Here is a 26228-nt window from a genome sequence, read left to right as displayed (position 1 = left end):
AGTGTAAGGGTATAGGTTATGATGATATTTTCGTCAGTGCCATGCTCAGAACATTCGGATCATTTTACCCATAGCAGCTCACTTAAACCATCGAGGCCTGGCAAATGGATGTCATATACATTACCTTGGAAAAGGTAAGGACATCCATGTGCAACAACTTGAAGGTTACGTGAGGGAGGGAGAGAAGCATCTCGTGTCAATCGCTCTCGTGTCATCGGTGATGTGGTATATCTTGCATTTTATGTAGATAATATCCTCCTAATTGGCGACAATATGGAGCTGTTGTCAAGACATAAAGTAATGGTTATCCGAACAGTTTCAGATGGAAGACTAAGGAGGTACAGTATACATCTTTGTGATCAAGGTTATAAGGGATCACTAGAAAAAGATGTTGGGCTTATCTCGAGTGTCTTACACTGATACTGAGAATACTCGTTTTAGTATGAATACCGCCAAGAAAGGATTGCTACCTTTTAGATATGGCGTTCCTTGATCTAAAGACTATGTCTTAAGATGCCTATTGAGGATGAGGAAATGAAGGCAATTTTCTACATTTCTGCAATAGATAGCTTCATGTATGGATTGCTATGTACGAGATCTTATATTTGCTATGCAGTTAGCATGGTTGTAAGATATCAGTATAGTTCTAGTTAAGACTGAACTGTGGTAAATTATATTCTCAAGTCCTTGACTAGAGAATAAGGGTAGTTTACCAGTTAGACAGTTTAGTTCCCTTTTTGGATTATACGGTTTCGGATTTCCAGGCTGACCGGAACAAAGAATAATTACCTCGAGCTATGTGTTTTCCTTGGGAGGTAAAATCTTTTGGTTTGACCACTACCTCCAGGGTCTAAGAGTGATTCCTAGTTTGCGTGAGAGCATCACCTTCGTGGTACCTCAAGTGCAGTTGCAAACTCTAAGGAATCTAAGAACCACAAGGGGTCAAACACATGGAGAGTAAGTACCAAGTTATACGATTATTCGTAAATCGAGGTTATGTGCTCAAAGAATAAATTCTCACATATTGGAGAAACCTACTGATCTTTTCACAAAAGGCTTATCGCAAATGGTCATTGAAAGATGGGAATGCGATTGATGCCAGATTGATGCCACCCACTTAGGAAACTTTAAGTATAAGTGGGAGGAGTGTTAGGTGATTGGTAAATAGACGCATTGTATACTAAAAGTTTGCTTTAGTATAAGTGGGAGATTGTTGGATTTGTATACTGAAAGCAAGAACGTTTTATGCTTGTATACAATGTTTCCTAAGTTCACTATCTAATCTCCTATCTGATTGTGTTCATGATTGCATATGTATGTTCTTTATCTCTATATAAGTAGATTATATGGTGTGTTGTAGATCACAGAAGACCATATAATTGGAATAACCTTAAGAGATATAATATGATCACAGCCGAAATAACTCTAGGACAAGTTATTGGTTTAGGCTGCAGTATAGATGGAAGTAGTTTGTCTTGGCTACTTGTCTATACTGGTACGTCATTATGTATTGATAGGACCAACAGTGAGATGTATTCTTCTATCTGACATAAGTGAAGAATCAAGATCTTAATACTAATAAGTATTCAGATATATATGTTAATTCGTATATCACTTTGACTTACTATGGGTGAAAGTTATATACTAACTCGAGTACTCTGTATCTTGGGTGATAGCGGTTAATATATGATATTTGATTATCTGTATTAGTACCCGTATCCTGTATAGCATAATGACATCCCCTTAAGGAGCTCAATAAGGTTTATTGCGCTAAACCCTGCAGGTTGATTAAGTTCAGGCGTAATAATAAAGTTTGAGTGGTACTGCTTAAGGATTTATAAAGAGATTAATTAATTTAAGCTGTCAGAGCTCTAATTAATTAATGGATGTCGGATATTTTAAATACGGAGATTTAATAAGTCTAAATACAAGCCCCCCGACTCATCACCGGCAATAAAGGGGTAAGTCAGTATCGGTTCTCTAGTGGAATGAACTGATATTTATAAATTAATTATGGTCTGGGCTGACCATAGATAAATTAATTTATTTGAGGCCCATCTTTATTCCTTGTATCTGGTCCCTGGACTGGCCCAAAGTCTCCTAGCCCTAGAAGAAGAGAAGGAACGCCTATTACAGATTTCTAGGAGCCACACGTATTTAATTTTAATTAAATACATCTGTCAGCTCTCAGGAAAACAGACTGATAAAAATTAGGGTTTTGAGAGCTGTGGGAGGCGCAGGAAAACGTGTGGAGCATTCTCTCTTGGGACTTTCATAGATCGTTGTCCATCCAACGGTGAAAGCTGAGCGGGATACAGTTCAGAAGATCTGAGCTGGAGTCAGATTTTCGCAGGAAACCAAGTTCTGGCAGTCTCCGTAAAACAGCCATAACTTCCTCCACATAACTCTGATTCAGACGAATCAGGCGGCCACGGAAATCTCTCTCGAAGACGAAGAAGTCGTATTTCTGGGCGAAATACGATTTGAGGATGTTTGAGGCTTCAAAAGAAGGCTTGAAGATGACTGGTCTGTTCAGATACGAATCTGCGAATTCTTCTGAATTCTTCAGGTATTTCTGAACTCCAACGTGCAGCTGTTAAATTCATAGGAGCATGTTAGGATTAATCGTTGTATGATAAATTAATAATAACCAAGAAACGATCATCGGGCAAAGCGGAACATTAATTCAGTTTAATATTCCTTCACAGCCCTCATCCACTCCCTTCATGTTGGGTGGACGTGTACTCCCCTCCTTCCTCTGCCCTGGTAGATTCCCCGCATCAAACTGTAGTTGTGCGGGTATGCCCAGAACGCATGCCCTGGTAGATTCCCCGCGTCAAGCTGTAGTTGTGCGGGTATGCCCAGAACGCATTAGCTTGGCGGACCTAAATGGTCACAGGCATGAAATAATAATTACTTTAGTCAAATCATAATAGGAGGAATTGGAGATGATGTTTTTCAATTTTATATTCAGCTAGTCAATTCTAATCTACACTTTTAGAGCCGTCTACTTTGAGGAGTAATTTTAATAGATAAAAATAGTAATAATTTTTTTTTTAGGGAAAGAAGAGAACTTATATTACTCATCAACAAAAGAGTTCAAAACATGAGGCAAAGACTCAAGAAAAGTAGGCATAGCAAGAGAACAGAGCGCAAAAAAAGTAAGACAATGAGCCGTGACATTCCCTTGTCGAGGATCCTGCTAAAATCACACCTGTTGAGATTATCCGAAAGAGAGAGGATTTGAGCAGTAGAGTCGCCAATGTAGGAGGGATCAGTGGCACGTTTGGATAGCTGCCAAAAAAGAGTCTGACAATCGGTTTGAAGAATAATATCAGAGAACCTCTTTTCATCTTAAACTCGAACACCTTCAAGAACAGCTATAGCTTCACATTCTTCGGCTGTAATGGCACCAGGTTTGAAGCCGAAACATCAGCCAATCACCTCATCGTTCCTATTAGTAATCACCACTCCAAACCCCATACCCGAACCAATTTTGATAGCAGCGTCACAGGAAACTTTCACTTGGCCATCACTAGAGCAAACTAGACTGACTGAAGAGGTCTTTAGTTGCTGCAGATCAGTCACAAGTTTCATCCAAAGAGCCCGCTGTGCAAGAGAGAAATAGTCCTCAGGAGATAAGTCTTTATTTTGGAAAAGCTTCAAATTTCTTGCATACCAAAACGTCCAAACCAGAGTCACGAAAAGCTGATGGACTTCTTTGTGAGTGATCCGACTGATACTATCAAACTAAGCAGCAACCGAGTACACATCACCCTGTGGGATCGGTTTCAACCGAAGTGGGGAGACCTCCCAGCAGAAAGCGGTCCAACGACAATCCCTAAGGGCATGTTCCAACGTCTCCATCTTCTCGCCACACCTCCTGCACACGGGGTCAACGTAGGGACTGCCCCAGCTAAACATCGCCACAAAAAGTGTTAACTTTGGGAAGAACATCTAACTTCCAAACCCAATTCCAGAGAATATCCGAAGAGGAGGAAGAAGAAGCTTCTTCTCGATGTTTGATAGAGCATGCAAGCCAATACCCCGACTTGACAGTATACACAGTGAACTTTCTAGCTGGCCAAATTGGAGTGTCCGCACCGCCAGAGGCACGCAACTGCTCCGACATTCTCCAAAACTCATTTGCCGGCAGCACATCTACCAACTTATCTCTATCCCAAGACCAAGAATCTTCTTGTAAAAACTCATGAAGTGTCGCCCCCTACTAGTTAGTCAAGACCCCCGTAGCTTTAAAATTGCCATCACCATCAGGAAACCATCTATCTAAGCCCAAACGAATTCTGCGCCCATCACCCACCCTCCAAGCCACGCCATCCACCAGTAAATCTTGTCCTACTAGTAAACTTTTCCAAGTGAAAGATGGGTTATGAGGTTTACTAGCAAGGAGAAGATCATGCCGAGGGAAATAACGAGATTGAAGAGACCGAGCCAAAAGAGTAGATCCATTGGTAAGTATTCTCCATGCTTGTTTAGCCAATGTTGCTTGGTTGAATAAGCTAATATCTCTAAACCCAACACCACCATCCTTTTTTGGCATACAAAGCTTGTTCCAACTCTTCCAATGTATTCTTTTTTCCTCATTTTTTTGGCTCGCCCCAAAAAGAAATTTGCCGCAATGTTGTTTAACTGTTGACATATCTGGGCCGGGAGAGCGAAGCAACTCATAAGGTAAGTCGGTATGGATTGAAGAACCGACTTAATGAGGACAGTCTTTCCAGCACCAGATAGAAAACGACGTTTCCAATCTTTAGATTTTTTTCCTAGCTCTGTCCACTAACATCTGGAAGTTTTCGATCTGCCCACAGTACTAGGAATTCCAAGGTATTTGCCATGTTGAGTAGCACATTCCACCCCGAGACGCCCCGCAAGAGCCGTCCGCATCTCCCCCGAAACACCACAACTAAAAGAGATTTCTGACTTACTCAAATTAACTTTTCGCCGAGAGACTCCTTCATATCGCAAAAGAATATCTCTCACCACATCAACTTCCTCCATATTAGCTCTCCCGAAGATAATGCTATCATCCGCAAACAGTAGGTGACTAACTCGTGGCGCCGTTCTACACAACCGAGCCTTGTGAATGAGCCCACAATTCTCAGCTTAGCGGAGCAGCCCTGAGAGGGCCTCAGCATAAAACAGGAACAGTAAGGGGGAGAGGGGATTGCCATGCCTCAATCCCATACTAGGAACAAACGGCTCACATGGAAAGCGTTCGCTAATTTCTTAGTACACCACAGGTGTACGAGTGCAATTGTGTATAGTTGCTGATCACTATTTTATTAGCGACAACAACTGCAACTAAATAATGTAATTGTATCACGAAAACAGTAAGTTGAGAAACAACTGATCCTAAGGTAGTAAATTCATCAAGTAAATCCACATAATCAATCTATTAATCCTAATTACCAATTTAATCCGTATATGATGGGAGATTACAATTATAATTGTGGCTAACAAAAGATGGCCTAAAATCATCTCCTAATCCTGGGCACAACAGCAACCTCAACACAGAAACCATGGCAAGTTCTAGAAGATCACCACATGCATGACAAATCTCACAACAAAGAATAAACTGTGTATGATAAACAGTTATGGCTCAAAATCTCACAGGTTTATTCAACGTCCAAAAATCAAGGTTAACATCACTCTAGAATTATGCAAATTAGTTCCAATTACGCTCAAATCATCAAAGAAAATCAAACTCATTTTTTTTCACAGAAATCATCATTGGCATCTCACCAAATACCTGATGGAGCAATAATCATCTTCAAAACATAACAATCACACACCACCAACCAAGCATGTTGGGAACCTTGAGGAATATCATAACCCTTGTTTTGATGATACCAAAATTCATAGGACTTAAATGTAATAGACTAGAATCGTTTTGAACTCAAGTGTTAGAGTTCGTTTCTAGTTTAGCTTGCGGTGTCGAAGACTGAAGACTGAAGAACGAAGACTGAAGACTGCAGATACCAACTGAAGTATCAGTTGAAGAATCAGTTGAAGACTGATTATTTAATGCGCGCAATGGACTGATACTAAAGTCAAGTATCAGTTGAACATTCCTCCTAGGACTGATCTTCCAACGTTCAGAGGAAGCCACGTACGCACAAGTACAGCCGTATTAAATGCAGAGATCTCAGAATATCTTATCTCTGCAGAGGTCATTCCTATCTGGTGGTAACTTTTCAGAGACGTCACATCTCATGTCCATCAAAGAGAGCCGTTTCCACACAGACAAGGAACCTCGAAGATTGAAGCCTCAGCCCAAATTTGAATTGCTCTCCAACGGAAGAAATCTTGAGGACGATTTACGCCAACGGATCTATTCAAGAGTTCTCCTACAAATAGCGCTCGAGGATCACTTCAACCTTCACTGATTCAACGAAATAAGCTGAAGCTCTGCCAAAATTGCTACTCAGCCTAAAGCTTAACCTCCCCAAAGCTTGAATCGAAGAAGAGAATTCCAAAGCCAAAATCAGTCACTGCTGATTACATACATTCTCTTAGACCCTAGGCACATATCTGTTTACCCAGAAGCCAAAGGTCAAACTTCCTTCAAAGAACTTGTTCTTTGTAAGTATAGTTGGTACTCGTTCAAACCTCCCCCCCATAAGAGTGTTTGAGTGGTTCGGAGTTCAGGAAGGTACTCTGAACTCTGAGTGAAAGTCTGAGCACGAGGCGTGCTTAGCAGGGAAATCCTACGTGAGGTTGTGTGGGTGCTGAAGAAGGGTTTTCTTAAGTTCACGGTTGTGTGCACCAGGCAAGCACACGGGTACGGTTTGCAGTGCACCAGTGAAGCACTTGCGGAGTGGATTGTTGGTCTGATCAACCAACCGTGGATGTAGGAAAGGGTTTTTCCGAACCACGTAAAAGTCTCTGTGTTATTTACAGCTTTCAGTTTTACATTCTTACTTGTGCTATTTCAATTGATAAAACTAAACACTGACTAACAGCAAAGAGAAACCTTAATCCAACAACCTGCTCCACCGAGGCTATTACGAAACTAAGTTTAATTTCCGCTGCGTATGATATCGATCTGATTGAACTATCCTCTGATAGTCAGGAAGAGTGATATCATCTCTATTTTAGCAAACACGACTGAAGCCCTTACTTGCATCAGTTAAGTTCCAGCAACTTAACTGATAACTCATTACTGAAGAGCTTTCAGTATCAGTCGTCAACCCTGTTGGTCAAAACTAATTTCAGTAAAACATGAGTCCTTGTTTGCGTGCAAAGTTTCGTTTTGATCTCTGACTGAGATCCCTCTGATTGAGGTCAGTAGATTAAGCTAAAAATAGCCTATAGGTGTATTCCCCTCCCCCATACACCTATTCGAGACCCTCAGGACCTAAGAAAGCAGGATAAAATAATAAAGCCAACAAAAATAATAAAAGTTCATGGTGATATGTGTGTCACTACTTGTAGAAACACATGTTCCATGGTAGTGGTATGGACAAGGCGCGAGTACCCACATCTTCCAAGCTCAACTGCACTAAAACTCCAAAACAAAGAAAACAAAGAAACAAAAAGAAACCAAAAGAAAGAAAAACAAAATAAGAAAAACGGTTGGGTTACCTCCCAACAAGTGCTTAATTTAACGTCTAGAGCTCGACGATACCTCAATCTCATGGGTTGTTGAATTTGACAACTTCAAGACCATGATCAACATCCGACTTGAAGTAAGGCTTGAGACGATGACCATTGACCGTGAAAGTATTTTCATCTACATTGAATAGCTCATACGCCCCATTCCAATTGCTCTTATGTACCACATACGGCCCCGTCTACTTTGATTGCAGCTTGCCAGGAAAGAAACGCAGCTTTGAATTATACAAGAGAACCTCTTGTCCTAGTTTGAACTCCTTTGTGCGAATGCTCAAATCATGGAATTTCTTGGCCCTCTCCTTGTAAATTCTAGATTTCTCATAGGCCTCATTCTGCCATTCATCTAATTTCGTTAACAGATCCCGCCTTGTAAATTCGGCCTCCTTGAACTCCATATTAATTCTTCTTGTTGCCCAATATGCCTTGTGCTCAATCTCAATAGGTAAATGACAGGACTTGGCAAAGACAAGTTGATAGGGAGACATACCAATAGAAGTCTTGTGGGCAGTGCGATACACCCAAAGAGCATCATCCAAGTGCTTTGCCCAATCCTTCTTGTTGGCTACACTCTTCTCCAAAATCTACTTGATTTCCCGATTAGCCAACTCTGCCTGCCCATTAGCTTGAGGATGATATGAAGTCGTCACCTTGTACTTTACTCCATACTTTACCAAAACACTTGCTAGTCATTTATTGTTGAAGTGCGACCCCCCATCACTAAGCAATGCTCTCGGTGCTTCGAACCGAGTCAAAATATTCTTTTGCAAGAATTTAATGACTACCTTACAATCATTTGTGGTAGTGGGAATCGCCTCCACCCTTCTAGACACGTACTCCACAACAAGCAAAATATAGGAGAAACCGCAGGAAGGAGGAAAATGACCCATGAAGTCAATCCCCCACACATCAAACACCTCCACCTCCACAATAATGTTTTGTAGCATCTCATCCTTCTTGGTAATATTGCCCATGCGCTGGCAACGATCACAAGACTTCACAATGGCATGGCAATCTTTGAAGATTAAAGGCCAATAGAAACTACTATGATTGACCTTCATGGCAGTGCAGTTGGCGGCGAAGTGGCCTCCACTAGGTGAGCTATGACACTCCTCAATGATCTTTGGTCATTCATGCTCTCGAACACATGGCCAAATAAATCTATCGGCGCACCTCTTGTATAAGTAAGGATCCTCCCAATAATAAAACTTGACGTCATGGAAGAACTTCTTCTTTTGATAATGCGGCATCCCCTCGGGAAGAGCTCCAATCACCAAGTAATTCACATAGTCCGCATACCAAGGATCCGCAAATAAAACAGCCCAAATCTGCTCATCAGGAAAAGACTCATTAATGGCCATCTTCGCATCGTCTCCCTCAACAGGATTTTCCAATCGAGATAAGTGGGCAACTACCACATTCTCGCACCCCTTCCTATCACGAATCTCCATATCAAACTCCTGAAGCAGCAGAATCCACCGCATCAAACGGGGCTTGGAATCCTTATTGTTGAACAAATATCGGATGGCAGCATGATCGGTGTATACAATTGAATGAGTTCCAACCAAATAGGGACGAAACTTATCAAAAGCATACACCACAACTAGCAGCTCCTTCTCCGTGGTAGTGTAGTTCTGATGAGCCCAAGTTTGTGCTCTGTTTTTGTGTTTGTTTTAGATCTAGATCGAGTCTTTCACCTTGTGTTTGTGTTGTTTGGTCGCCTGGGAGGGCGTAGTTCAGTGGCAGGACCAGCTTGTGGGCAAGAGGTGCTCCAGGGGTCGAATATACTGTCACCTCTCGTGAAAGAGGTATGCGCCAGAAGCAAAGGGGATTTGGAGGCAAAACCATCCCTTATGCCCATAAGTACCGCGCGAGAGCTGGCAGGCAAGAGAAGGAAGGCAGGGAAAGAAGACAGAGGCACAACAGGCGGGCGAGGGAGGACTGCAAGTGGGAGTTCAATATGGGCCGAAGGCGGCAGCTATCCAAAAGAGACCGATGAGGCCAAACCACCGCCTTATCCAAAAGGAAACATATCTTCATGAAGATTAGGTCTAAAAGGGATAAGCATCTACATGCTTGCATGGATCCGGCCGCAACATCATGGGCTGGGCCTTACGTTGCCCTAATCACTTCTATAAATACCCGAAGAGCTTCTAAAGCTGGGGGTGCTGAAAAACCGTCCGGTGTGCAGTATTTTGTGAAGTGGAAGCTAGCCCGGGCTGTGGGCATAATCTAGTACTTTTTCGTTTTATGTTTTGCACGGCACTTTTGGCCGTAGGTACTTCTATTTTCCTTTAAGCAATTTCAATTTAAGTTATGTTTTCCTTTATATCTTTTGCTTGTGTTATTTACTTTATGCTCGGCTAAGTTTTATATTCTGATTTGGGCAAGATGATCTAAGCATGAACACTTAACTCGAGAGGTCTAGTTTGGACATAACAACTGTATGAGCATATTCCCGATACACTAGGTTTGATTCCAAAAAGGTTGTAACAACTTGGTTAATTAATTGATCACTAGTTAACTAGGAAGTTCTGGCCACAAGTAATACTTTGGGAAAAAGGTGAGTTGCCATCGACCTCCAAAATAGTACAACGAGTGTTGGAGCCGTGACTGCTGTGAAATATCGGCGTAAGAGTCAAGTGGGTCTATCTCAATCTTAAAGCATTCTGGACAAAGCACAACTAGCGATAGGCCATCGCAGAGAGCGTGGATGTTGCCCGGGGTAGTTGATTTCCATTAGCTGACCCTTCTAAGGGATCATAAACTGAAAGGCTAGATTGGGCAAGGGGTTTTTGTGTGCGTGACAAGTGACAATAGGGGCACAACAATTCTTATGCCTATAACCACTGGTATGCGAATATAGTGATTAATCTTTGCACCAATGATCGAGTGTCAGTTCATGTTTAGTGATTCAAACCCAAGTCAGAATTGTTTTGTTATTTGATTTATCTACCTTGTTATTTCAGTTTAGGTTGGATACCCGTTCTGCCCATAAGCACGTTTTGGTCAGAACATTGCAGGATACAAAACCTTTTTAGTGACACCCTTGCAGGAGAAGTTATTGCTCAGTTCCCTGTGGATTCGACTCTGGACTTACCACTAGCTAGTCTAGTTGTGGGCACAGGATAATTTATTTGCACGAAGCTCAAACCACGGCTTCGTCAAATTGGCGCCGTTGCCGGGGAACTGAGAGCGCTAGTAATTTCTTTTATGATTTTAAGTGTGAGTTTTCCCTTAACGTTTGTGTATGCGTCGTCCCAGGAGTGCAGGGAACGAAGATCTTTTGTTCAACGCTGAGATCGAGCGACTTGTCCGACTGAACAACGCTAACAGACGCTTGGCAGAATAAGAAGCACAGGCAAGAGAAAGGCAGTTAGAAGCGAAGAGAGAGATGGCAGAAAATCCGGAGGCACAGAATGACAACACCAACAGGACTCTTCGGGACATGATGTTCCCGAATAACTTGAACCTCCGGCCATCAGCCATAGTACTACCGGAGATCACTGGAAATTAGGAATTGAAGCATACCCTCATCCAAATTTTGCCCAAGTACAGTGATATGCCCGGAGAGGACCCTCAAAGGCACCTCCAAGACTTTGAGATGGCATGTGGAACAGTGCGCACTGCTAGTCAAGCCCTTGGCGAGTACATCCGACTCCTCACTTTTCCGTTCTCTCTATTAGAAGAAGCGAGGGAGTGGTTGTATGATTTGCCCGAAGAAAGCATTCGGACTTGGCAGGAGTTGCAGAGCAAGTTTTTGGAAAAATACTTCCCAGCTGCCCGAATCCAGAATTTGAGGACTCGAATAACCAACATAAAGATGGGATCGGGAGAAATTCTCTATGAGTACTGGGGAAGATTCAAACAGATGTTAGCCAAATGCCCACAACACCAAATACCGGATCATGACCTTATTCGGTATTTCGTGGGAGGACTCCGAAGGCAAGATAGGCTGTATGTGGAGGATCGATCCTAAATAAATCCGCAGCGGAGGCTTTCAAGCTCATAGCCGACATGGCCGAGGAATCGAGAGATGAGGAAGGGACTATAGTCAGAACTACTCCGGTGCAGGCTCCTTCTGGCCAAGATGACAAGTTGGACAAGCTGTGCAACATGTTCGAGAAATTCATGACGAACCATGGAACACCTAATCAAGGGATTCCCAACATTCGGAAGCCTGTGAAGGCATGCCAACTTTGCATGGCAAACTCACATGCAACCGATGAATGTCCACAACTTTTCGAAGAGGAAGAGCTTAATGCTGTTGGGCAACAGCCACGAGGAAATAACGGTGGGCAACACCAGAAACCCTTTGAGCCTTACAGGCAGCAGTATAACAATCAGGGATGGAGACAACACGAGAACCTTAGGTACGGCAACAATAACTTTTTGGGGCCAAACCAAGGGCAGACGAGTAATCCACCATAATACTCGCAACAACCTCAACAGGCAAGAGGATCCTTCCTATCAGAGCTTGTGCATCAAATGGCCCAACAACAAGTGAAGTTCCAACAAGAGACCGAGAAATTCATAATGGAGACGCGAGGAGGAATGCAGAATGTGAACTCTCAACTATCACATCTTGCCCAAGCAGTTGCCAAACTTGAAAGCAAACAAGGGGAACTCCCTTCCCAAGTGGAGGTGAAGAAGGTGAATGCTATGACACTCAGAGGAGGAAAGGAGTTACCCGAGTTTGTCAAAAAGAAAAGCCAAGAAGAGCCAGAGATCAATGAGGAAGTCGGAATGGGATCGGCAGATGAGGAAGAACTTTTTTTTTTGATCGGATAAAGTTATGTTAGATGTTAACAATTAGTTCCCCAAACACTCCAAGAATTCACCAAGCCCACCTTATCTCTCCAATCCCCAAATTCGCTCCCAAGGGGGATCGAACCCGGGTCTCATCACTTAAGTGAGGACCCGGTGGCCAGATGAGAAAGAACTTGCCCAAGAGAGAGAGGCCAAGCGAAAGGCGACGGGGAAGGGAAAAGAGAAATCAAGCCAGACTGAGCCCATAATCCCTTTCCCAGGCAGAATGGCCAAGGAACAAGAGAAGGAAGAACTAATCGAGCTGGTGAAAATCTTCAAAAAGGTGGAGGTCAATATGCCCCTTTTGGTCGCGCTACGCTCTTTGCCCAGATGCGCGAAATTTCTCAAAGAACTCTGCACTCGGAAGGTCAAATACACCGATGATGCAAAATTTCAAGTGGGGGAGTCCGTATCCGCGGTCTTGCAGAGAGATATGCCCATAAAATGTGGGGATCCTGGCATGTTCTACATCCCATTTGTAATAGGAACCATGAAGGTGGAGAAGGCAATGCTCGATTTAGGGGCATCCATCAACGTTATGCCCTTATCCATGTACCGGGACCTGGAGATAGGACCACTAAAACCCCGAGTGGTAATCCAATTGGCAGATCGATCAAACGTCTACCCAGAGGGAATATTGGAAGACGTTTTGGTCAAAGTAGAGGAACTCATCTTTCCAGCAGACTTCTACATTCTCGATATGGGAAAATCAAAAGCACGGGATCCGGTTATGCTTTTGGGCAGACCATTCCTAAAGACTACCAGAACTCGCATTGATTGTGATACGGGCAAGCTAATATGTCAATTCGAAGGGGAAACAGTGACCTTCGACATATACAATGCCATGAAACATCCAGCTGATACAGAAATGGTGAGAAGTGTTGACATGATCGAGAAGGTTGTTGAGGAGTTTTTGCCCAGAACAGCATTCAAGGAGCCGTACGATGCAATAATTCAGAATGGCATAACCGAGCATGACTTGCAAGAAGAGTCATTGCAGGAGGCGGTGAAGGTACTAAATGCATGGAGCGAAGGGGTCAACCACACTGAGGCTTTGAAAATCCCTAACTTGAAGGAGTAAGACCGACTGGTGCCCTCGACCCAAAGGGCACCCAAGCTCGAGCTGAAGTCTTTGCCCAAGCATCTCAAGTATATCTTTCTAGGCGATAATGACACTTTGCCTGTAATCATCAATTCAGAGTTGACACTCGAAGACGAGAACAAAGTCAAGATGACTTTGGGGAAGTACAAGGAAGCAATTGGATGGACCCTGCCCGATATTAAGGGTATAAGCCCTACCGTATGCATGCACCGCATATTACTGGAGGAAGATGCAGTCCCAGTCCGGGACCCCCAGAGGAAGCTAAATCCAGCCATGAAGGAAGTTGTGATGAAAGAGATACTCAAACTATTGGATTTGGACATAATATACCCCATTTCCGATAGCAGGTGGGTAAGCCCGGTGCACGTTGTGCCCAAGAAGTCTGGCATCCAAGTGGTGGAGAATGAATTCCGGGAACTGATTGCTACAAGGTTGCAAACTGGCTGGAGGGTGTGTATTGACTACCGCAAGCTCAATCAGAAGACAAGGAAGGATCATTTCCCTTTGCCTTTCATCGATGAGATGCTTGAAAGACTTGCGGGGAATCAATACTTTTGCTTTCTGGATGGATACTCGGGATATATGCAGATTTGGGTTGCAGAGGAGGACCAGGGCAAAACGACGTTCACTTTCCCTTTCGGAACGTTCGCCTATCGAAGGATGCCATTTGGGCTATGCAACGCCCCGGGCACATTCCAAAGATGCATGATGAGCATATTTTCGGATCTCCTTGAGAACTGCATCGAAGTATTCATGGATGATTTCACGGTCTATGGGCAAACCTTCGACTCATGCCTAGCCAATCTGGAGAAGGTACTCAAAAGGTGCGTTGACAAGAGCTTGGTGTTGAATTATGAGAAGTGCCACTTTATGGTCAAAGAAGGGATTGTGCTCGGACATGTGATCTCAGGCAGGGGAATAGAAGTGGACAAAGCAAAGATTGAAATCATAGCCAAGCTACCTTACTGATCACTAATTTCTTAGCAACAAATACCGCAACTACCACGGTGCAATTGTAGCAATTAATCAGTAACCGAGTATCGTATCCACATGGACTGATAAATGAAATTACTCTAAGTAATCCTAATAATTCCTATAACAATATTCAGGCAACCAAAAATATGAAGGAGAATAAAAACTAAACTCAAGACAAAACAAATAAAATCAAATAAAAAAAAATAGATAAATAAAACGACTGATCCTAGGGATATAAATTCATTAATCAAATTCACATAATCAACCTATTAATCCTAATTACCAGTTTAATCCAGTTATGATGAGAGATCACTTATTTAATCAATCACTCTCGCTAGAGCAGCAACGATCGTAGATTAGTAAATTCTCTATCTCCGTTAGGTCTCAAGAAAATCTACTAACTCCCAATAGCTCCTAAGAATAGCTCCCTATGATCCACCTATCTCCGCTAGGTCTCAAGGTTAAAATCATATCATACATTCCTGAATCCGCTAAACAGTTATCTCCGCTAGGTCTCAAACCGAATAGCTAAACATGCAAACTATTGATAAGATAATTCACAAGAATTCAAGCACCAGAAATTATGAATCATAAACTGGAAGGCAAAAATGTATTAACAAATTAATCACATAAATTCAATCAACTATTTACAAACCCTAGAATCAGATAAAGAACTAGCCAGACATACTAAAATAAAATAAAAAGCATAAATAAAAAGAAAGCAATTAAAATAAATGAAATAGATAAAACCCGGAAGAAATTCGGGATGAACAGCTTGAATCTTGAATCTTGCAGGAAAAGAAATCTAATCTATGAAAGCATTAAAATCTAAGTCTAAAACTGAAAAATATGAAAAGAGGTAAAGAGATGTGAAAAGATGTGTCTAATAGGTCAGGGAAAGGACCTATATATAGGCACAGGAGATAAATACAATGTAGAGCTCGAAAATACTGATAAAATCCGAAAATTCCGCAAAATCCCGAAAATTCGGAAATTCCCGTCGGGCACTATTCACTGTTGTGCGCGACTTTCTTGTTTCGGCCATATCTTCCTCGTCCGAACTCGGATTTGCGAACCGTTTGCGCCTACGAACTCATATCGAGACGAACTACAACTTTCATTAAGATCAACAGTCCAAATTCGAACTTCATATTTCTGTAAAATTCATCAAAGTACGAGCAAGTAACATATTTCACAAGATAAAACAATTTAAGCACAAAACAATCATCCAACACTCAATTTCCTATAAAATTAACATCATAAGAACACTAAAAACCATGGAAACATGAGTGTTATCAACTCCCCCAAACTTAAGCCATTGTTCGTCCTCGAATAATGAGAAGAACACAATCAATATCACGAATGGGTAAGAAATCCAACTCATCGATGCCTCCGAAAAATAAAGGATAATGGAATTCTCAAATCTTCAATAATCAAGCACAAAATTCACCAATAAACACAACCTATAGCAAAATCAACCTTGACATTCCAAACAATTGAATCTCACAAGGTATGTGTATCACTCAACTCTCAATTTGATGGAACGGGACGTGTATACTCTCATCGAATTCAATGCAATGCAGATCTCTTACCATAAGCTTGCCAATCGTCTACAATCTCCATCGCTAAAAGTGTGCCAGGACTAAGATCAGAAAGGTCTTTTTCTTTGGATTATAATGTAGGGACATTGGTTAAGGTAGGGAAATATAGGCTAAGTGACTCAAATAAATTAAGAACACCAACCTTATAACTTCACAAAGCAAGTATGGAATAAATTCCATCTTCCACCAACTATGTCACCATAATCAACTCCAACCAAGGGATTTAATCATCACAAAACAAAACTAAATACTCTTTTATGCTCTCCATTTATTTCCAACAAACAAAGTCGATTTTCTAGCAAATATCTCAGTATACACTCGACTATATACCTTTTTTTTTTTCTTTTCTTTTTTTCTTTTTTTTTCTCAATAATTATTTTTTTTTTCTTTTCACAACTTTCTAGAGCTTATAAGAGTAAATAGTAGCTCAATACCATCCCTTCTTTTTCACAACCCACTATGAATATTCACCACACGAAGATCCCCATATACTTCATCACCCCCTATCATCCGGCTAAAGAATAAAAACTAAATAGGCTCAAAGAGGATAACAAAGGATAATTTTTTTTTTCAAGGATAGTGTTTGGGAAAAATTGTGGCTAACAAAAGATGGCCTAAAATCATCTCATAATCCTGGGCACAACAGCAACCTCAACACAGAAACCATGGCAAGTTCTAGAAGATCACCACATGCAATGACAAAACTCACAACAAAGAATAAACTGTGTATGATAAACAGTTATGGCTCAAAATCTCACAGGTTTATTCAACGTCCAAAAGTCAAGGTCAAAATCACTCTAGAATTATGCAAATTAGTTCCAATTATGCTTAAATCATCAAAGAAAATCAAACTCCAAAATTTTTTTTCACAGAAATCATCATTGGCATCTCACCAGAAATCTAATGGAGCATTAATCAACTCAAAAACAAAACAAACACACACCACCAACCAAGCAGGATAAAACAATAAAGCCAACAAAAATAATAAAAGTGATACACATATCTACTCTCACCCCCCCTCCCCCAAACTTATTACAGAACATAAGTTCGAAAATAAGTTTGGAGGGATGATGATATGTGTGTCACTACTCACAGAAAAATATGCTCTATGGTGGTGGTATGAACAAAGCGCGAGTTCCCTCATATTCCAAGCTCAACACTGCACTAAACTCCCAAAGAAAACAACAAAACAAAAAGAAACTAAAAGAAAGAAAAACAAAACAAAGAAAAACAGTTGGGTTACCTCCCAACAAGTGCTTAATTTAACGTCTAGAGCTCGACGATACCTCATGGCTCATCCTATCCCCACACGATGAAAAACAAAGAGAGGCATCAAAAGAAGATAAACCTCTAAATCCCATAACACCTCTAAAAAGATATGCCAACCAATCACACAAGCAACGATAAAGCTATCAGGATCATTCTGCTTCAAAGATATCTCCATGAACTTGGCCATTTTTTCATCGTTACGTGGCTTGGCCAAGCAGCAGGGGAATGGAGCAGCAAGCTTGTAGTTGGACCTGGGAGGAGCAGGGATAGAAACATGCTCTATAGCAGCAGAAATATGAGGGATGCTAAAATCCTCCTTAGGAGTAGGGGGCTCATCATCTGCTATTTTCTCAATCTCCTCATCTTTCTCCTCGGCATCCTGCAGCTTTGAATAAGACTGATGTTGTGCACGCCTGTCCGATTCTTCGAGCAGTCTTTCCAGATCTTCCACTATACGCCTATACTCTGAGGGACACATCAGTCAAAAATCAGGAGCCATGAAAAAAAAAATTAAAGAAAAGAAAAGCCTGAAATAATGCCTAAGTCCTATCAGGAATATTAAAGTAAATTTCTAATCAGTCCCCGGCAACGGCGCCAAAAAGTTGATCACTAATTTCTTAGCAACAAATACCGCAACTACCACGGTGCAATTGTAGCAATTAATCAGTAACCGAGTATCGTATCCACATGGACTGATAAATGAAATTACTCTAAGTAATCCTAATAATTCCTATAACAATATTCAGGCAACCAAAAATATGAAGGAGAATAAAAACTAAACTCAAGACAAAACAAATAAAATCAAATAAAAAAAAATAGATAAATAAAACGACTGATCCTAGGGATATAAATTCATTAATCAAATTCACATAATCAACCTATTAATCCTAATTACCAGTTTAATCCAGTTATGATGAGAGATCACTTATTTAATCAATCACTCTCGCTAGAGCAGCAACGATCGTAGATTAGTAAATTCTCTATCTCCGTTAGGTCTCAAGAAAATCTACTAACTCCCAATAGCTCCTAAGAATAGCTCCCTATGATCCACCTATCTCCGCTAGGTCTCAAGGTTAAAATCATATCATACATTCCTGAATCCGCTAAACAGTTATCTCCGCTAGGTCTCAAACCGAATAGCTAAACATGCAAACTATTGATCAGATAATTCACAAGAATTCAAGCACCAGAAATTATGAATCATAAACTGGAAGGCAAAAATGTATTAACAAATTAATCACATAAATTCAATCAACTATTTACAAACCCTAGAATCAGATAAAGAACTAGCCAGACATACTAAAATAAAATAAAAAGCATAAATAAAAAGAAAGCAATTAAAATAAATGAAATAGATAAAACCCGGAAGAAATTCGGGATGAACAGCTTGAATCTTGAATCTTGCAGGAAAAGAAATCTAATCTATGAAAGCATTAAAATCTAAGTCTAAAACTGAAAAATATGAAAAGAGGTAAAGAGATGTGAAAAGATGTGTCTAATAGGTCAGGGAAAGGACCTATATATAGGCACAGGAGATAAATACAATGTAGAGCTCGAAAATACTGATAAAATCCGAAAATTCCGCAAAATCCCGAAAATTCGGAAATTCCCGTCGGGCACTATTCACTGTTGTGCGCGACTTTCTTGTTTCGGCCATATCTTCCTCGTCCGAACTCGGATTTGCGAACCGTTTGCGCCTACGAACTCATATCGAGACGAACTACAACTTTCATTAAGATCAACAGTCCAAATTCGAACTTCATATTTCTGTAAAATTCATCAAAGTACGAGCAAGTAACATATTTCACAAGATAAAACAATTTAAGCACAAAACAATCATCCAACACTCAATTTCCTATAAAATTAACATCATAAGAACACTAAAAACCATGGAAACATGAGTGTTATCACTTACCCAACGAACATCAAGCAGTTACGAGGATTCCTTGGGCATGCTGGATTTTACAGGAGGTTTGTCAAGGACTTTGCAAAAATTGCTCAACCCATGACAAGGCTGCTACAGAATGAAGTGGAGTGGATTTTTGCTGAGGATTGCAAGGAGGCTTTCCAGATTTTGAAGAACAATCTGATCTCCGCACCCATAATACAACCCCCTGACTGGGGTATGCCCTTTGAGGTGATGTGCGACGCCAGTGGATATGCCATAGGGGCAGTTCTTGGGCAAAAGCGGGGAAAGGAAAGTTACGTCATTTACTATGCCTCAAAGACACTGAATGGAGCCCAAATCAATTATTCCACAACTGAGAAGGAGATGTTGGCAGTGGTGTTCGCCTTCGAAAAATTCAGGTCCTACCTGCTTGGGGGAAAGACCACGGTCTACACCGATCATGCGGCCCTGAAGTACCTTTTGGCCAAAAAGGAGTCTAAGCCCAGATTGATTCGATGGGTCCTTCTTCTACAAGAATTCGACGTGGAAATAAAGGACAGGGCTGGAGCACAGAACCAAATGGCTGATCATCTAAGCAGGATCGTAAGGAAGGAAGAAGGGGAACCAATCAAGGAGATGTTCCCGGATGGACAACTGTTCTATGCCCAAGGAAGAAGAGAAGACCCATGGTACGCAGACTTGTGCAATTACCTATGTTCTGGATATGTACCCCCTGGATACACTTTTGCCCAGAATAAGAAATTGGCCAAAGACAGCAGGGAATACATTTAGGACGAACCGTATATGTGGAAACAATGCGGGGACCAAGTGTTACGAAGATGTATCCCACAAGAAGAGCAAGGAAGCATCCTAGAATTCTGTCATTCAAAGGAGTGTGGGGGACATTTTGGGCATAAGAGGACAGCAGCCAAGGTTTTGGAATGTGGGTTTTATTGGCCGACAATTTTTAAGGACAGCTACACGATCTGCAAGAACTGCCCACAATGCCAACGAGAAGGGAACATAACCAGGAGGAATAAAATGCCCATTATGCCCGTAGAGATATTTGATATTTGGGGGATGGACTTCATGGGACCCCTTCCCAGTTCGAGAGGAAACTTGTACATCCTACTTTTGGTGGATTATGTCTCCAAGTGGGTGGAGGCAAAAGCATCCCCGACGAATGACTCAAAGGTCGTGGTGATTTTTTTGAAGACTAACATCTTTTGCAGGTTTGGTGTGCCCAGAGCAATCATCAGCGACCAAGGATCTCACTTCTACAATTTTTCGGTCGAGAACCTGTTCAAAAAGTATGGTGTCCAACATCGGGTCTCAACAGCCTACCACCCACAAGCCAATAGACAGGCCGAACTCTCAAATCGCATTATCAAAACGATTTTGCGAAAGACTGTTGGCCCTACAGGGAAGGACTAGAGTCTTAAGTTGGAAGATGCCTTATGGGCATATCGCACTGCATACAAGACTCCATTCGGGATGTCACCATATCGGATGGTGTATGGCAAGAGGTGCCATCTACCGGTGGAGTTGGAGCATAAGTCCTTCTGGGCAGTGAATAAAGTGAATTATGACTGGGACAATGCAGGGTAAGCAAGAAAGCTAGAGATCCAAGAGCTCAAAGAAATTAGGAGAGAGGCATACGACAATGCTGTCCTCTACAAGGAAAGAATGAAGAAAAGCCACGATGCCTTGATCATAAATAAGCAATTCAGTTTTGGGCAAAAGGTTCTCCTGTACCAAACAAGGTTCAAATTTCCACAAGGCAAGTTGAGTACCAAATGGACCGGCCCATTTGAAGTGCAAACCCAATTCCCAAATGGGGCCGTCGAGATCAAGAATCCAAAGTCTGAAAGAGTGTTCAAGGTGAATGGACAAAGGTTGAAGGCTTATTATGGGCATAAACCCAACGCTAGGGAAGAACTGGATCTCGACCCAGCCACAAACACCCTGGGTTGATCGAAAGGTATCACGTCATGCTCGGGACGATAAATAGGGCACTGGCCAGGAGGTAACCTGGTATTTTCATTTCGTTTATTTCTTTTAGTTTGTTTCGTTTTCTTTTTGTGTGCCTAGGAACTTGGTTATGCCCACAGCAGTGGGCGCGTTTGAGTTTCCCGCCTTCGCGGGAATTTGAATTATTTTGCAGATCTAGGGGAAGCAGTTATGGGCACAAGCAGTTGAATGAAAGAGTGTTGATTCCAAGGCAGAAAGGGGCTCTCGGGCAAAATGCGGCTGAAACCGCCTGACGCACGTCACATCAAGTGACAGTTGTCAGCCCTACACCCCCCAAAACCCTAAAACCTCTACCTACGACGTCACTACCCTAACCTTCCAACTTTCCATAATCACCACCCCCCTTTTCTCGGCCCTTAGCATACAAAACCACCACCCAACCACCATGGTATCCACCAGACCCAAAAATAAACTCCGAGGCATACCCCAAGGCACAGAGATCGATCTCACCGGAGAAAGCCCCACACCGTTGAAATCCAAAACTTCAAAGAAAACCCCACGTCGGAAACCACTCCCGATGGAAACCACACCAACTCCTTCATCCAAAACCCTACCGCAAGCCGAGAGCCCCTCGCCGGTGGATGAAAATGTCATCGAACAACTCACGGCGGAGATAGACGTCCCCACGCTCGGGACTGGCAACCAGCATGCAGCCGAATGAGAAGACAAGGCCACCCCAGAAATGATGAAAAATGGCGAGGAAGAGCCATCCAAGAAGAAGCAGACCCCCACCGCTCCAAAGAGGAAGAAGCCGGCGGCCGAGAAATCGGCCACGCCGGCCGAAGGATCATCCAACGAAAGAAATGAACCTTCGGGTTCAGTGATGCAGAGTGAGCAGGGGGAGTCCGGCGAAGAACAAGAGGAAACTCCGAGGAAAAGGAGGAGGAAAGTGATGGCCCCGACCCCGATCCGAATGATCAAGGGAGAGTCGACGTCAGCACCGAGGAGCAGGAAGAAGACAGTGAAAGGGATCGCTGTGCCCAAGAACCCGGATATGGACGCACTGGAGCCTTTTGGCATAGTGGACAAAGTGAAGGAATATTTCGAAAACATTGGCTGGAAGGCGTTTCTCAAGTGTCCAGGGCACGCATATGAGGAGGTGGTCAGAGAAGTGTTCGACTCGATGCAGGTGGACATCAACCCAACCTGCGGGCCTCTGGGCATGAGCTTCTCCATGAAGGGAGAAACCAGGGATATGTCCGTGAATGAGCTCAACCTCAATCTGGGAATGGTGAAGCTGAAGGACATGCAGAAGAAGGAGTACAGAGACGCAAAGAGAGGAATTCCCACATTCACTGCACAGGAGTGGGATGTCATGTGGGCAGAGATCGGCGATGGAGGACAGTTCAGGACCCAAAAGGTCAAAGGGCATAGGATTCACGACTCAGCCCTGAGTGTTTGCCACCGCATCCTCTCGTACTCCCTCTTTGGCAAAATTCACAGCGGGAATGCAACGTCCAAAAAGGATCTCTACATCATTTGGGCAATGCATAGCGGGGTGAAGCTCAACTTTGGAGCTTTTCTGATCGAGCATATCGACTCCATCATCAGCAAGCCTAATCAGAGGCTCTCCTGCATCCAGTTCACCACCGCATTTGCCCAGGTGAACGAGATTGAGATCGAGGAGGGGAACACCAAAATTGAGGCAGAGAAGTTGAACATTGAAGCTCTGATCCGCATGAAGGACGTTAGGATGGATCGTGGTGTGCCCAAATTTACCAACCCAGACGAGAGGGAAGTTTCAGCGGCCGAAGGCCAAAGCCCTGCTGTGGGCAAAGGAAAAGAGAAGGTGGAGGAGTCAGAGTCAGAGGAAGAGGGAAGTCAGCTGGACAGGATCGAGAACATGATCGTGGAGACCCAGGTTGCACTGGCAGCAACCCAAAAGGCCCTTCTGGCCTTCTTCAAGCACCAAGGGTTCAGGTATCCACCTGCACCTGCCCCTTGAATTTTCACCCTCCCTAGGTTGTTAGTTTTTTTTTTTTTTTTTGTCTCTGTGCGTTTTGTTTCGTTTGTTTGTCGAGTCTGTCTGGCCAAAGCTGCGGGAAGGGTAACCTTCTGTCTGCACCGGTGTTTTGCCCAAAAGGCAACACACTTGGTGCAGGCGCCCAAAGCAATGGCCATTTTTCTGTGTTTTCTTTTGTTTGCTTGTCTCGTTTGTTTTGTTTGTGTCTGTTGTTTTCCTTGACCCCCTCCACACACCCACTTTACCCAAAGCAAAGTATGTGTGTAAGGGGGGCCAAGGCATCTTTTGTTGTTGTACTGGGTAATCCTTGTTCTCACACCCTTTGCCTTAAGGCAAAGTGTGTGAGTGGAAGGGAAGACCCGGTATCTTTTTAGTGTTTTAAAAGTTTTGTGTCAAGCATGCTGTACAACCGAGGTTACTCCAGTTGTGATGATTTAATAGTTCAATTTTATGAGTAGAAGTTTACAAACTTTGTGCCGTATGTAGTTGAGGACGATGGATGGAGATTTTGGACATACCATGTGAGGATTTGAGCTTTGAAATATGTTGTTTTATGCCCATAACAGTTTTTTTCTTTCTTGTGTGAAAATTGACATCTTGATTTAGGGTAATGCTAGAACTTGCCTTGATTCTTAGTCGAACCCTGTGTACATAGCCTAGGTGTGTTAAATGATTTAGGCAATTCTTTTGTTTAGCCCACATGAGCCAAACTGACCAACCCTACATCTATCACTTGTAAGCCCTTTTGAGCTTAATAATTCATTTGAATTCACTTATAAATTTTGCCTAGATTTGAGCCGTCCCTGTCAAACTGAACTTAAGGGCAAAAGAAAGGAAGATAGTGTAGTGGATCCTATGGGCAAGACTAGTGCAAAAATTGCAAATTGGGACATCTAATCCCAAAGTAAAGAAAAAGTCCAGAAAGAAAAAAAAAAGATAGAAAAAGAAAAAAAAAAAAAGAGGAAGAATAAAGGGAAGAATGTGCTTAGGCCCGGAAGAATAGGCAAGGGTTTTAAATCTGGGAAGTTATATGCCCAGAACGAAGTTCAGAGTGACCTTAGCCTAGTACCAAAAATTTCTCACCTTATGCCTTAAGCCACATTACAACCAATGAAAGACCTAATGAGATGCACTTAAGGCTTTGACTAAAGGGGAAGACAATAGAAGATAGGCAAGCTTATGGTCAGAACCCAAACAAGATGTCCGGAGTGTAAACACGAGCCCAAACACTTGAGAGAAAGAGTGAAAGGGGAGGAACATCCTTATGCCCAGAACCCGATCTTGACTCAACTGATGGCATTTTTTGGTTGTTTGATCATACTGCTAATTGCTTCTTTTAATCTTCATTTCGCTGTTGGACTGAGAAAGTATAGCATGCTGTGTATTTTCGTTTTTCTTTGTGTGTCTGTTTCGTCCGTGTCTGCGCTTGGGCAAAATCATGCATGCACGCTTGAGGACAATCGTGTTTAAAGTGTGTGCGTGTGATGAGCCCAAGTTTGTGCTCTGTTTTTGTGTTTTTTTTTAGGTCTAGATCGAGTCTTTCTCCTTGTGTTTGTGTTGTTTGGTCGCCTGGGAGGGCGTAGTTCAGTGGCAGGACCAGCTTGTGGGCAAGAGGTGCTCCAGGGGTCGAACATGTTGTCACCTCTCGTGAAAGAGGTATGAGCCGGAAGCAAAGGGGATTTGGAGGCAAAACCATCCCTTATGCCCATAAGTGCCACGCGAGGGAGGACTGTAAGTGGGAGTTCGATATGGGCCGAAGGCGGCAGCTATCCAAAAGAGACCGATGAGGCCAAACCACCGCCTTATCCAAAAGGAAACATATCTTCATGAAGATTAGGTCTGAAAGGGATAAGCATCTCCATGCTTGCATGGATCCGGCCGCAACATCATGGGCTGGGCCTTACGTTGCCCTAATCACTCCTATAAATACCCGAAGAGCTTCTAAAGTTGGGGGTGCTGAAAAACCATTCGGTGTGCAGTATTTTGTGAAGTGGAAGCTAGCCCGGGCTGTGGGCATAATCTAGTACTTTTTCGTTTTATGTTTTGCACGGCACTTTTGGCCGTAGGTACTTCTATTTTCCTTTAAGCAATTTCAATTTCAGTTATGTTTTCCTTTATATCTTTTGCTTGTGTTATTTACTTTATGCTCGGCTAAGTTTTATATTCTGATTTGGGCAAGATGATCTAAGCATGAACACTTAACTCGAGAGGTCTAATTTGGGCATAACAACTGTATGAGCATATTCCTGATACACTAGGTTTGATTCCAAAAAGGTTGTAACAACTTGGTTAATTAATTGATCACTAGTTAACTAGGAAGTTCTGGCCACAAGTAATACTTTGGGCAAAAGGCGAGTTGCCATCGACCTCCAAAATAGTACAACGAGTGTTGGAGCCGTGACTGCTGTGAAATATCGGCGTAAGAGTCAAGTGAGTCTATCTCAATCTTAAAGCATTCTGGACAAAGCACAACTAGCGATAGGCCATCGCAGAGAGCGTGGATGTTGCCCGGGGTAGTTGATTTCCATTAGCTGACCCTTCTAAGGGATCATAAACTGAAAGGATAGATTGGGCAAGGGGTTTTTGTGTGCGTGACAAGTGACAATAGGGGCACAACAATTCTTATGCCTATAACCACTGGTATGCGAATATAGTGATTAATCTTTGTACCAATGATCGAGTGTCAGTTCATGTTTAGTGATTCAAACCCAAGTCAGAATTATTTTGTTATTTGATTTATCTACCTTGTTATTTCAGTTTAGGTTGGATACCCGTTCTGCCCATAAGCATGTTTTGGTCAGAACATTGCAGGATATAAAACCTTTTTAGTGACACCCTTGCAGGAGAAGTTACTGCTCAGTTCCCTGTGGATTCGACTCTGGACTTACCACTAGCTAGTCTAGTTGTGGGCACAGGATAATTTATTTGCACGAAGCTCAAACGACGGCTTCGTCAAGT

At 42.5% G+C, this 26228-nt stretch overlaps 1 protein-coding gene across 1 annotated transcript; it reads left to right on the top strand.

Annotated features, from left to right (window-relative positions):
* Positions 1-12667: 12667 nt before the first annotated feature.
* LOC131008217 (uncharacterized) lies at positions 12668-13522 on the top strand. Its single transcript, XM_057935110.1, has one exon. The coding sequence runs from the start codon at positions 12668-12670 to the stop codon at positions 13520-13522; it is 855 nt and encodes a 284-aa protein (XP_057791093.1).
* The last annotated feature ends 12706 nt before the right edge of the window (positions 13523-26228 follow it).

This window comes from Salvia miltiorrhiza, chromosome 2 (genome assembly GCF_028751815.1).
Source record: "Salvia miltiorrhiza cultivar Shanhuang (shh) chromosome 2, IMPLAD_Smil_shh, whole genome shotgun sequence".
NCBI lineage: Eukaryota > Viridiplantae > Streptophyta > Magnoliopsida > Lamiales > Lamiaceae > Salvia > Salvia miltiorrhiza.
This window is presented reverse-complemented; position numbering and strand designations above follow the sequence as displayed.